General features: G+C 39.8%; 1 protein-coding gene across 3 annotated transcripts in view; it reads right to left on the reverse strand.

Annotated features, from left to right (window-relative positions):
- Positions 1-12,873, reverse strand: part of PFKP (phosphofructokinase, platelet) — a 64,046-nt gene that overhangs the window by 9,199 nt on the left and 41,974 nt on the right. Inside the window, exons 14-18 of one of the 3 annotated variants that reach the window (XM_081164234.1) lie at positions 10,224-10,370; positions 8,030-8,100; positions 7,278-7,365; positions 6,223-6,375; positions 788-940 (exon numbers count right to left, since the gene is read on the reverse strand). In XM_081164234.1, the coding sequence (XP_081020360.1) occupies positions 788-940; positions 6,223-6,375; positions 7,278-7,365; positions 8,030-8,100; positions 10,224-10,370 (612 nt within the window). The remainder of the gene's footprint in view (positions 1-787; positions 941-6,222; positions 6,376-7,277; positions 7,366-8,029; positions 8,101-10,223; positions 10,371-12,873) is intronic. The other 2 variants (XM_081164233.1, XM_081164232.1) reach the window with 2 other exon arrangements.

The following is a 12,873-nucleotide window of genomic DNA, read 5'->3' on the forward strand; positions in this document are numbered from 1 at the left end:
CAACAACAACAGCAGCTTATTCTAGGGGTACTCAAGCAGAGGGCCTTCTCAGTAGTGGCACCTGCCCTGTGAAACACCCTCCCATCAGATGTCAAAGAAATAAACAACTATCTGATGTTAGAAGACAACCCTGTTTAGGTAAGTTTTAATGACTGATGTTTTAATGTATTTTTACTCTTTTGTTGGAAGCCGCCCAGAGTGGCTGGAGAAACCCAGTCAGATGGGTGGGGTAAAAATATTATTATTATTATTATTATTATTATTATTATTATTATTATTATGCAGTACCAACACTGTTTTTCGCTCCAAATGTTACAAGTGTGGCACTTATTGTAACAACTTCATGGTGAGTACCAGCACCTTTCCCCCCCAAAAAAAATCACTGATGACGATGTAATAGTAATAATAATAATAATATTTGTTGTAATTAAATGCTCGTGCCACCTTTCTGCTCCAAAACCGCATAGTTAAAGCAACTAAAAATTAGGGAGCTAAAATGATTGACGGTTGGGAGCATAACCTGGCATTTTGACTTCTTCCTGTGCACATGCCTTTGGCACATCCTACTTGTTCCTGTCCACCAGCACCTGCATTTTATGGACTGATCTTGTTGAAGAGATCTGGTGCATGGGATCCTGGCTAAATTTCAGGAGTTTTGATGCAGTGACCTTCAGAATTTGAAACCACAATTTTGATTCAGCCCCAATAACTTAGTGGCATAAAACCAAAGGGAAACCTTTCTTCTCTTTCATCTTGCAGACATGGGTTTAAGTATTTTCCATCTTACCTCTACAATGGCGTTCAGGGAAGTGTCAGCACCGATACTGAGGTCAGTGCCGGGCACATTGTTGCTAATAGTAGCAGGCACAATGCAGATAGGAATGCAAAACTCCTCAAAACGGGGCCGTGCTTCAAATAACTGCAGGCAGCCATCGAAGGCCTGAAGTGGTGGTACAAGGAATGATAAGCAACACACATGGTGCTCTTGCTTTGCATAGTTACTGATTAGGCATTATGCTAGTGGCTCTTTGTGCGTGGCAATGGAAGGTCTGACTTTCCGAGGGTGCAAAGACTTCCCAAGCTGGTGATTTTAAGAAGAGTTTTGCTCGTGTAGACCCACCACAGGTTGATGGGTTTGCATTGGTGCAGAAGAAAGATCAGCAGAAGTTAGAAAGGTGAAACAAGGAGAACATGGAAAGCACAGAGAGACTGAAGTCGTTTAGTAGTAAAGGAAATTAGCAACAGTTTTGTTTTCTGAAAGGTTGAGGAAAATAACCATTGAGGTTATTTATACCCTGCTTGTCAAACTCAGCTTTCAAAATGGATTAGGAGCACGGAAGAAGCTAGGCACAGCTTAGTAGCTGGCCATCATTTGTGGGCACTACTAATCTTCCTCTCCAGTTTTCTGTACATGCCAGAGAGGCTAGGGACAGTCATATCATCACACTGGGCTGTGGAGCAGGCGAAGGCTTGCCAAAGCAAAGCCCGACATGAGACAACAACTCTTCTATCTCCAAAGTCAAGGGGACAGGGTGTTTCTCATGTAATGCTGAACTCAGGCCACGTGAGAGGGCCAAAGCAAAAGGTAAGCAGATTTGTGAACGCCTGTCAAGAGCAGCACTATTGCAAGATGCATTTATCCCTGACAAAATGCATTTAAATTCTTACTTCTGAATGATGCAACCACTAACTTAACAGAACTGAACCTCTTATATAACAGTGTTCTATCAAGCGATGAAAATCTTCAGTTGTTGGCTGTGTAGTTCTATTTTATTCATTCATTCCTCTCAAAGAAGTTTCTCCCGGAAGTATAGGCACTAAATCTCCCACTGCAGCTGGTGCAGAACTAGGTCGCTGGCTCTGACATGCCATTCACACCGTATAACATCTGCTGAGGGAACTGTACTGGGTGCCAATATGCAACCCTACCACAAGTCAAGGATTTACTTTAGCATTAAAACCCCCAAACAACTTGGGACAAAGTGACCTAAAGGATTGCCTTCCCCAAATAACAGTGCCTGCCAGCTACACTCCTGCATTGTACTGTATTCACTAGAAAGCAGGCTTTTAGTGTTGCAGCTCCAACCCTCTGGAAAGAGTTACTAACTGGAATCAGACATGCCCTGAGTATTTTGACATTTGGGCAGCTAATCAAGATATTTGTGTTTAAGACAGATTTCTATGAAGTCTGACTCAGTCCTTTTATTTTACTAATTGTGTGATTTTAGAAATGGTTTCGTTGTCTTCAGTTTACAAAGTGTGTAGCCTTTTGCATTTTATCTTATTTTATCCTGTTTGTTAACTTTTGGTTGTGAAGCTATTTATAAATGTGCAAATTAAATGTAAAAAACTCATTCAAATTTATAGTCTATCTTTTGCACTTAATGCATTTAGACTGTTATATGCCACACTGATATTGCTGCTTCCTGCTCTGTCATGGGAGAGCAGCAGTGTGTGTGACTGAGAAACATCAAGTGTAGTGAAGAGGCATACTTAATATTTGAAAAACCCTTCCTATAAAGAATCCCTTTTTAACAAACTGGACTACACATGTTATGCAGAATGTGGTGATAGGTTTCTATGGATAGGATCATAACTTTTTAATTCCCCTGAATCAGAAAAAGGAGGAAGAAGAACTTGTAGAAAACTTATACGTCAAACAGAAAGTGTTAGAATAACAATCACCTTGATGTGCAGGTAGGATTTTGTTTTTGTTTTTGAAAGACCACATTGAAGAATATAGCTATCCCAAGTACCACAATCCATAATTTCCACAACTCCTTCTGCATAACGTGGAGACCAGCTCCTACATTTAGTGAACTAACAAACCAAGAATTTGACAATCAGTTTGAAGGAGATTTATTGTATTACATATTTAAGCTTTCAAACAATCCTCTCTCCCAAGGATCACAGGCTAGCATACGTGAAGTATTGATTGAGGATCCAGTTTATCCACACAATACTGTAAGGTATGTCAGCCTGTAACTGTCAATGAGCCTGATGGTTGAATAGGGAATTGAGCCCTGCCTCCCTAGTCAAGGTCCAACACTAACACATATCACTATACTGATACCTAGTTTGATGCAGAGCCAGTAAGAAGCATGCACTGGGTACAAGTGTTCAACCAGTTGTGAATCTGCTTAACAGTAGTTTTGTTCAGCCAACAAAATGAAATCAATATATACTATGTCCATGGCATTCCCATGATCTACCAATGTAGTCATTCTCTCAGTAAAGGAGAGACAGTTGTCTGGCAGGACTCATTCTTGATAAACCTGTGAAAGCTCCTAGTAATCAGTGCATTCATTTTTAGATGCTCACAGATGGACTGCTTAATAATATGTTCTAGACTAGAGTTTTGCCCGGTATCAGCATCAAGCCAACTGGTCTGTGGTTTTCTAGATCCACCTTTCCCCCCCTTTTTGAAAATAGGTACGTTTGTCTCTGTCCAGGCTCTCAAACATTCTCCAAGAATTCTCAAAGATTACAGAGAGCAGTTCTGAAATAAACTCTGCAAGCCCCTTCAGCACTTTCAGATGTACTTCATCTGACCCTGGAGAAGTCAACTTATTTAAAGTTCTTATGTGTTCTCTTCTCCAGTTATTTCCTTACCTATCCTGGACTGCAAATCCATCCATATATCATTTGTCTAACTTTTCCTGAAATGGGAGTTGAGTAGTTCTACCTTCTCTTCATCCTCTGTTAACACTTCAACACCTTTCCTAAACAGGCAATTTGCTTGTTTCTTGACCTTCTTGCTCTGAACACAGAATCCATTTTTGTTGTGTTCAGAAACACCTGGAAGCCTTTGTTCATTCTGAGATTTAGCCTTCCTGACACAGTTCTAATGGGTTCAAGCCACTCTACTGTATTTGTCCTTAGTTAAATGCTTTTCCTTCCATCTCCATACCCCTGCGCAGCCACAATGAATTATTTAGATGTCTCCCATTTTCTCTCCTCCTTGGAAATGCTTGCAACTATGACATCAGTATTTCACTTTCTACAATCTCTCATCCCTCTTGAACATTTTTCTCCTTCAAAATTTCAGGCCATGGGATTGTACTCAATTTTAATCTGAGCTCTTCCTAATGTTCAGGGTATACCTCCAAATACACATAATTTTCACATTGCTTACTATTACAAATTCCAACATGACGTGGTAACTTTATTCCCAAGGTTACAAGCCATTTCATTTGGGCAGTAAGACTTGCTCAACTGGTGATCAGTTGTGGCCTGGAGTGGCCTTCAACAGAGCGGCCACCACAGTGGAGGAGGCAGATGAGCAGAAAGAGGTGGCTGTAAACTAGAGTTGTCTTTTTAAAAAGCACTCCTGAGCCCAAGATGGCTGCAGGGAGTGAGAAAAGGAGACAGAGAGGGAAGCAGAAAGGAAACAAGATGGAGGACAGAGAAACTGAGGGGAAAAGAATGGTGAGAGAAGAAAAATGGACAAAAGGACAGACAGGTTAAGATCTCACAAAATCAAATGTAACAGCGAGGACTGGGAGAGAACAATCTCAGATGAAGACAGGAAAGGACAGGTGAGAACAGGTAACAACATTGCAATTCTCAACTATGTTGCACTTCCTGACTTCGGACAACAGGTGGCAGCCTGATGGGCAGATGCCCAAGGCCAAAATAAAAGCTTGAAAGCTAAACCTCCATCTGGAAGCAATATATATGCCAGTGTTTTTAGAACTTCCTTTCTTCATCAACATCTTCCAGGTTGCAGAGGATTCTGAGTTATCTTTAGGGCACATGGTCAGTTCCTGTGTGGAGCAAGCTGTACCTGTTGGAAACGGAGTATGCATTCCATAATCCTCAGTGGCTGAACGTGGTAGCAGAAGATCACAGTGGTGAGAAATCTCTCTTCCTTACCACCACCGGAATACCATTTGAGAACTACTGGCCGGAGAAAATAAATGCTAAACCAGCCACAATGCTTCCCTCGTATAGAAGCCACAGCGATTCTAAGATGGTTCAGCTTCTACTGAAAGAAATGTAGAAACTACCATCTACCTACAGTCTAGTCCAACTTGGTGACATCTGCATTTTGAGTATAATGCAAAAGAAGGAGAAACCATTTCTTTCAGAAAAGTAATCTACAGGTCCCAAGAAAATCCATGAAGCAGAGAGGATAACAAGAAACATGCAGGAGACCATTACTCACCTTAGTTTGCCTATAAAACTAGAGGTGGAGAATGTTATGTACCAGAACTGGAAAGACGTTAAGTGTCTTGTGAGGAAGAAAACTTTAATTGCCAAGAATGACATCAGCAGGAAAAAGCAGAACTGCTTTGAGCTCTTGGTGTCTTTCTTTTTTTGCATCTAATAAAGCAGGCTTGCACCTATGAAACCTGTTACAATCAAACATGTAAATTTTACAGGGTTCTTTAAAGATTTATATAGCTCACTGCATGTTGCTCAGGGATGCTCTGCCTTTCAACACATGTAAAAGCAGATTTATGACAAATCATAAAATGTTTTGGAGACACCAGAAAGAGCAGTTTGCCAAACAGAATGGAGAAAAGAGGCTGCTTGAGGAAAATTTACACCAAGTGCCCTTGGAGATGGAGAAGCAGCAGTGCATTTATTTTCTAGTGATGTGACAGCAGTCTGCTTTGCAATAATCTAGAAAATTCTATTTAAAAAGGTACATCCTTCATCGGAAATCCTGAGCATGCTAGCCATGAATTTAAGTCACACAGATGTGCACAAGCACATTGGAGGTGTGATGGAAATAGACAGATTTCTTTCTATCCTCAGAGAGTAAATAGCCAAAGAGTGATGATTAACTAAAACCATTCACCCCAATTCATAATTTCAATCTTTTAGATGCCAAATTAACTCTGAGCTTTTAATGGTTATCTGTCTTCGCTGCTATTTTCTGACTGGATCCATTATTATATGTTTTTACATTGTTTTAAGTATTTGTAAAAAAACCTTGAAGATCAGATTTTTGAAAGGTGCGATATAATTTTTGTATGAATGAATAAAGTAAAAATGTAGTTTTCAAACTTTCTGAAATCGATGGGCTAATATTTTTTTTTCTTTCTCTCTCTCTCTCTCTGTGTGTGCGTGCGCGCACATGTATTTACACCTAGTTTCTGCCACAATCATTTTTGGGGGGCGTTCTGGTTCACAAAAGTCTCCCGCTCCAGCCGTGGTCAGCAGCACCTGGGATTGCTATGTTAGTGAGCATGCACCAAGAGAAGAGAAACTTACATCAGTGATAGTGTTCAGAGCAGTGTCTGCACCAATGCTGAAATCAGAACCCGGTACATTGTTGGATACGGTTGCAGGAACCATAACCATGGGAATACAGAACTCGTCAAATTTCTCCCGGGCAGCGGACAGTTCCAAAAGTCCCAAGTAGGCCTGATGGGCACATGTGGTAACGAATGCAGAATTAGAGGGGACAACAAGAGGACAAGGCTTGCAACATGGTTGGGGTTTGGGCAGAGGGGGTTGATTACTGTATCACAAACACACACATGCTGGAAATAGTGATTTGTTTGGTTTTTTCCCAGAGAGTCAGAAGTGATTTGAAAGAGGGAATCACTGCTCATGACACATTTGGTAAACAGGCTTTCGCAATGTTTCAAAATTCTGTTTCACTACAGATGTTAGTAGAACAGAAACAAGTGTGTACTATATGGGAAGTGAAGCCTCTCTCTCAATGCACTTGAAAACGACTATCTATTGCCAGCCACAGAGACACACTAGGAAAGGCCAAAACAGAATATATAAGACAACAGACAAGCATAATACTGTAAATACATCTAAGCATTCCTCCAAGTTTTGTATAACACAGAGAATAAAATCTTACAAAGCTCCCCCCCAAAAAAATCCTACATGGATGGCATCAGTATTTCAATAATGTTGATTAAGTAACTGGTTTATGAAAGCCATGTTTAGGAAAGTTGGACTCCTGAACAGGAGTTTGGCTTTCAGAATTGGCACCATGCTGTGGGAAGATTAATTAAATGCAATTCATTTAAAAAATACCCACTGCATAATTCTAAGCATAATAAGAAACATGAAAATAGAAACCCCGCATAGAGTTCCAACTCCAACTACATAACTGCAAAATAACTTAGTTAATATCTAGAGATTTAACATATTGGAACCTTGTGGAATGATTGGTTAGGTTTAAATTAAATAATCTTTCTGGTCTTACTGAAATCTAAATTCTAGCATTAAACCTTGACTACAATATTTCAGCTGTTACATGCTCATTTAACAAGAATTTACAAGGGAAACAAAACAAAGTGACATACCTCAAATCCACCAATTACCAAGAGGGCATTGATGTTATGAGTTCGCATTTGTTCTGCAATCTTCTCCAAATACTTTCCAGGGAGTGCACTAAAATATATACACATCTCTGTTAAAAAGGCTTTTTGCAGGGCACTTAAGGCTATATGATTAAAAGAGACTATAATTTTTTACACTAAGTGTTTTTCCACATCTTACTTTTGAAGGTTACACCCAATCTCTAAACTATTACGTTATAGCACTTTGTGAAAAGCCTTTGCTTCCTGTGATGACTGGTTGACATTGTCTGACCTACACACACTTTATGCCTCATAAAAAATGTAACTGCAAATTAATTATATTCCTTTAAAAAATTCTATTTTCCCCTTTACAATATCTATAATACATGCTGAGGTAAAAACATTTAAATTTCAGGATCAAGTTATAGAAGGTCCTTCTATCACACCATTAAGCAAGTCTTCTCTCCCTTTTTATAATAAGCATTAATTAAAACTATGAGGCAGAATCCAATGTTGCATGAGCAGATCTGCTCAAGAAATGGGACTTCACAGTCCTCTTCTCTCACTCTGCAGCCCCTTTGATCTTCCAAAGTCTGCATTAGCAATGTTCACAAAAATTTCCCCTTTATTGACTGCTGCATCAAGTCTGTATATAAATCTTCACACTAAATTACACACACACACACACACACACACACACACACACACGTGAAAGTTAATTTTCTCAAAGATATCAGTATGAAAGATCACATTACCGTTTTGTGCCAAGAATTGACCCGCCTTGGCCAGTCCAGCCTCCAACATCTCCCCAGCTGATTTCTTTGATCTATCATTCAAAACAAAAAAGACATAGTTTTTGAATTACTATGCCCTAGTTTAGATACACATTGTAGGTCATTTCTGTAATGGATACAAAAGTTAACTTCATTCAGCACTACACTGTACAGCGTGTCCAAACCAGTGTTTCTTACAGTTCAGTTTTCGACTTCCACTTTTCCAGAGAGGATAATAGACAAGGGTACCATCTAATGAAATAGGGAGGCCTACATGACTTCTGTCCTGAACAATTGCACAAAAACATTGCACTCCTTTAATATGAAAAGAAAAACAAAAACAGTGGCAGGTCACAGAATGTGGCGCAGGGCTCTGACACTCCTTCAGATGTTTTTCGTGTGCAGATGGCCTCTCAGTGTTCTCCACCCTGTGAGCAGAGAAACTGGGGAAATCAACACATTTTTCCAGGGGGAAGATAAAGACAGCGACAGCTTTTCCGAGATGTGGATCGGTATTAGCAATGGCAACAACACAGTTTCTTTCTCTCCACTCTCACAATGGTGTATGTGTGTGTTTTGCTGTTGTTGCAAGTGCTAACTGTGCTGGTAGTCTGGCCACCATTTTGTGTCCTCCACAAAGCCCCAGATCTAGTGACATTCAAGGACATGGAGGGACAGAGAATGGTGGCTCCAACAAAAATATGGCACAGAACATTTGGAGTGACTTTCTCTTTTTTCCGGAGTAGAGGGGGTTCAGAAAAAGAAAAATCTCAGAAAAATGTCTTCTGATAAATTTTGGCTCAGCTCTAACTTTATCTAATGGGTTAAACAAAATGGAAGTCCAAATGCATTCTTATAAGAGACCTCCAGGTATGGGGTGGTCTATTAAATTCAATAAATAAAAATAATAATAAAAGCTACAGATAAATTTATATTTTTAGTACTTTTGAGCAATGGTCTCTCCTTATGGTGGAAAGCAGACTGAGCCTAAACTCGTCAGTGGTTTGGGAATGAAATTTTGCAGGTGGTATTAATTTATGTTTTATTCAGAGAAGACACACTGAAATGATAGGTCCATTAATTTCAATAGATCTACTCTGAGTAAAACTTAAGTTGACTACCACTCTGCAGTCCTAACAAGCGTCACAATGTGATGCAGTTGAGGGATGCTCTGAAATGTTCAAGCCAATTTCTACCTGTTTAATGAAGAGGCAATATGGATTTCTTTTGAACAATTTATATTAACATATATAATATATTATAGACTCATAAGCATGCTGCATCAGGAGTCCCAGGACTGGGCACACTATAAATGTAGCATTCAACAAACACCACCACAATTGAGAAACAAGAATCAAACACAACAGATTTTGTGATATAATTTCAGAAATAGTTATCTAGCGTGTATTCTTATCTCCATAGATTTCATACTCCCACGGCTATTCCAGGATAGGCAAACTGCCAAATATGGCCTCTTGCCAAGGTCACTTCAAAGCTACCCTTGAGACCAAATATATTGAATCTGATATGGAAGATTTCTCACGAAGTATCAAAGAAGCAAACGCTTCATGTAAACATAGTTAATCATTTCTTCTTCAAGAAGATTTTAAGGGTATTTTTTAAGACTGGGGGGGGGGTAGAATTAGCTGCAATCCAAGCAAAAATAGATCAAACCGTTATGCTTTTACTATATTTGAAACTGCCTCTATGAGGAGAGCTCCTGTGGGAGATGTGCAATATCCATCTGTCATAACAAGACTCCTGCTCCGTGTTGTTTGGTGGTGTTGGTCACTTGTGTTTAGTGTTCTAAAAATACCTCACAAACACCCCTCCCATAACAAATTTCACTAAATTTATCTCTGCAGTCGACATATGTTCTCCCCAAGGAGGACCCTCTCTTCTCCATTCCCATTGCATTGTATCTGTCACTGGAAAAACCTAGCTCTCATTTCTTTGAATTGCAATCTTTGTATGAAAGTGCATTTTGAAAGCTGGAAAATTATGTTTTGGGGGCCTGCCAGAGGGCAAGTTAAAACAAAATTAAGAATAAGAAAATAAGAAGGGCCTGCTGAATGTGGGAAACCTTCAGGCAAGACCCTGAGCACAATAACTCTTTTCCCTCCTGTGATTTCCAGCAACTGGAACACTTCCCATACAATTTTTGGTATATACGAACCAGCCCTCTAGAAAAGCCTTCAAATCCATCAGTGACAGCAAACATTTTGTGTCCTTCAGTTATACCGATCCTCACGGCAGAGCGAACGGCAGCATTCATGCCAGCTGCTGGAGCACCAACATTTAAAACAGCTACATTGAAGTTAGTCTGCAGCAGAAGAGAGAGAAAATATAGTCAGGAACATAAACCCCATGGCAGGCAAAAGGAATCATCAAGCAGTAAAACTGAACATCCAGTTTACCTTTTAGCCTGCTGCTAACCGTATCTCCAGTGACAAAAATATAAAATAAAAAAATTCCTTCCAGTAGCACCTTAAAGACCAACTAAGTTAGTTCTTGGTATGAGCTTTCGTGTGCATGCACACGAAAGCTCATACCAAGAACTAACTTAGCTGGTCTTTAAGGTGCTACTGGAAGGAATTTTTTTATTTTGACTATGGCAGACCAACACGGCTACCTATCTACAAAAATATAAAAGTGCATCAAAAGAAAGCAAGACACACACCTTACCTTCTGAACCCCATCACATTATATAAAGCTTAATTTTAAAACTAATCTTAGATTGTGGGGTCAACCCTTCATAGCACTCAGGGAGCCTTCAGTTATTTGCAATCAGCAGCAGGTCCAAATTAAAATGTGAGGCATTGAACTATCCAGTCCAGATTCTGGCATAACAATAACCCAGCATAGAGAAACAAGCACATGCATTGCATACAGAAACAAATTTATACAGAATAGGAATTGTAACCCAAATAACCATATGCATGCATACATGGCTTTTGTGCAATGTTGTTCCTTGGCCCATTGCAACCAAAGTATGTGATGCCACATGCCGTATTGTGTTGCTATGGCACAAGCGATTGATTCATTATTGCCAGCACTTAACAATGTTTTAAAGTATCTGAGAACCCTATCAGTTTGGCATTTGACAACCACTCTTTTCAGCGTTATAAAACTATTGCCATACCATCTGCCTTTAGGTTGCTCAAGTGTGGGATATAACATTATTCTAGCACCTTTTAAGCACCTTTGATGTGTACATAAGGTAGAACATGAATTTTATTTTTATTTATTAAATTTGTATACCATCTTCATCCAAAGATCGCAGGGCAATTCACAACGTAAAAATACAAACTTCAAACTGCACAATTGCCACAAGCAATTCTCTTGAGGAGAATACAGTCTGTCACAATGGGTTATATGCAATATTACAAGATTTTGATTTTCAGATTGATGTTTAATTTCTTCATCTACTGCCCTCAAGGAAGCACCACATTCTCGTGGAAACAAATTTAATGAAGTAATTATTGGTTGTAGTTCTGTAACCTAAGTACTCAAAATGCTGATCAACAGAAAACCACTATCATTTCTTTTGCTTTCAGATAAACTGTCATGAGAGGATGCGGGTGGTGCTGTGGGTTAAATCACAGAGCCTAGGACTTGCTGATCCCACAGAGCCTAGGACTTGCCGATCAGAAGGTCAGCAGTTCGAATCCCCGTGACGGGGTGAGCTCCCATTGCTTGGTCCCTGCTGCTGCCAACCTAGCAGTTTGGAATGTGAGCATGTCTTTAAGGAGCATGTCTTTAAGGAGGCTAGTCTACTCTTATCTAGACAACTGACTAAATTGGCAATTACCAGCACCCTTGAGAGAAAATTTGGGCTCTTGGAAAGCACAGACCTATATTTCACCCCTCTGACTGAGGCCTTATTCCCACCTCTGCACAGCATTTCAGCAAAGAGCATGTTTCTGAAGACTCTTTCTCCTGGGTGCGTCTCCCTGGAAAGCTGGTTCCCTTATAATCCCTCCTTCCCTATGGCTCTCATGGTCTCCGGTAATTAATTCATGCTTGCCAATGTTGCAAGAATGGCTGGAATTCTCCTAAGCCTGTAAGCCTGTCAGCTTCTGTGGCATAAATGAAAAATGAGAGCCACTTCATGGCCGTTTTAATGTGTGATCTGCCTCTTATGAGTCTCAGAAAGCAGCAAATAAAGCACAACCTGCTCATGCTCATTCTACCTTCTTAGTCACAAAAATGGCAGCCCTACTGGATAGTCTGGTAGTATGCCGGGCCTCACGTGGAGCCATTTATGTCACCTTTTGTATGGAAAATGAGGAGGCCTCACAACAAGGGGTATTTTCAGAGGACCATGTCTGCCTATGCTAAGTCATATAAAAATAGCGGAACTGAAAATGAGGAGTATAAAAGTCATGCGGTATTTCAAGCGATTCTTGAATTACATGGCATTTTTCTGCCTTTTCACCATGACAGTAAATGGGGATCTTTCACATTTTCTGGAGAATTCTTTCAACTTCACAAGAAGCACGTCTTATGCACTCTATTAAAGCTTCTGCAAAGGCACGCTTGGTGTAAATCAAAGTTGTGGCAAAACTGAAGAGCATACTGGTTGTCCAGCTTTAAGCAAAGAAGTGCACAGTTGAAAAACAAAAATAACTATATATCAAATCCCATTGCCATGCAAAAATAATAGAGCCTGCCAACCTAGCAAGCAAAAGACCTTGCTAAGGTTAGTCACTTTATTTGTTTATTTTTTACATACGCTACATGAGATATCACCCTGTTAAAGAAAACAGAAAGATTTAAAAGTAAAACTGTAGCTGCAGATATTTCCCACTTACTGAGCCATTTTG

The sequence above is a fragment of the Podarcis bocagei genome (assembly GCF_964188305.1).
Source record: "Podarcis bocagei genome assembly, chromosome: 12".
In the NCBI taxonomy this organism is placed as follows: domain Eukaryota; kingdom Metazoa; phylum Chordata; class Lepidosauria; order Squamata; family Lacertidae; genus Podarcis; species Podarcis bocagei.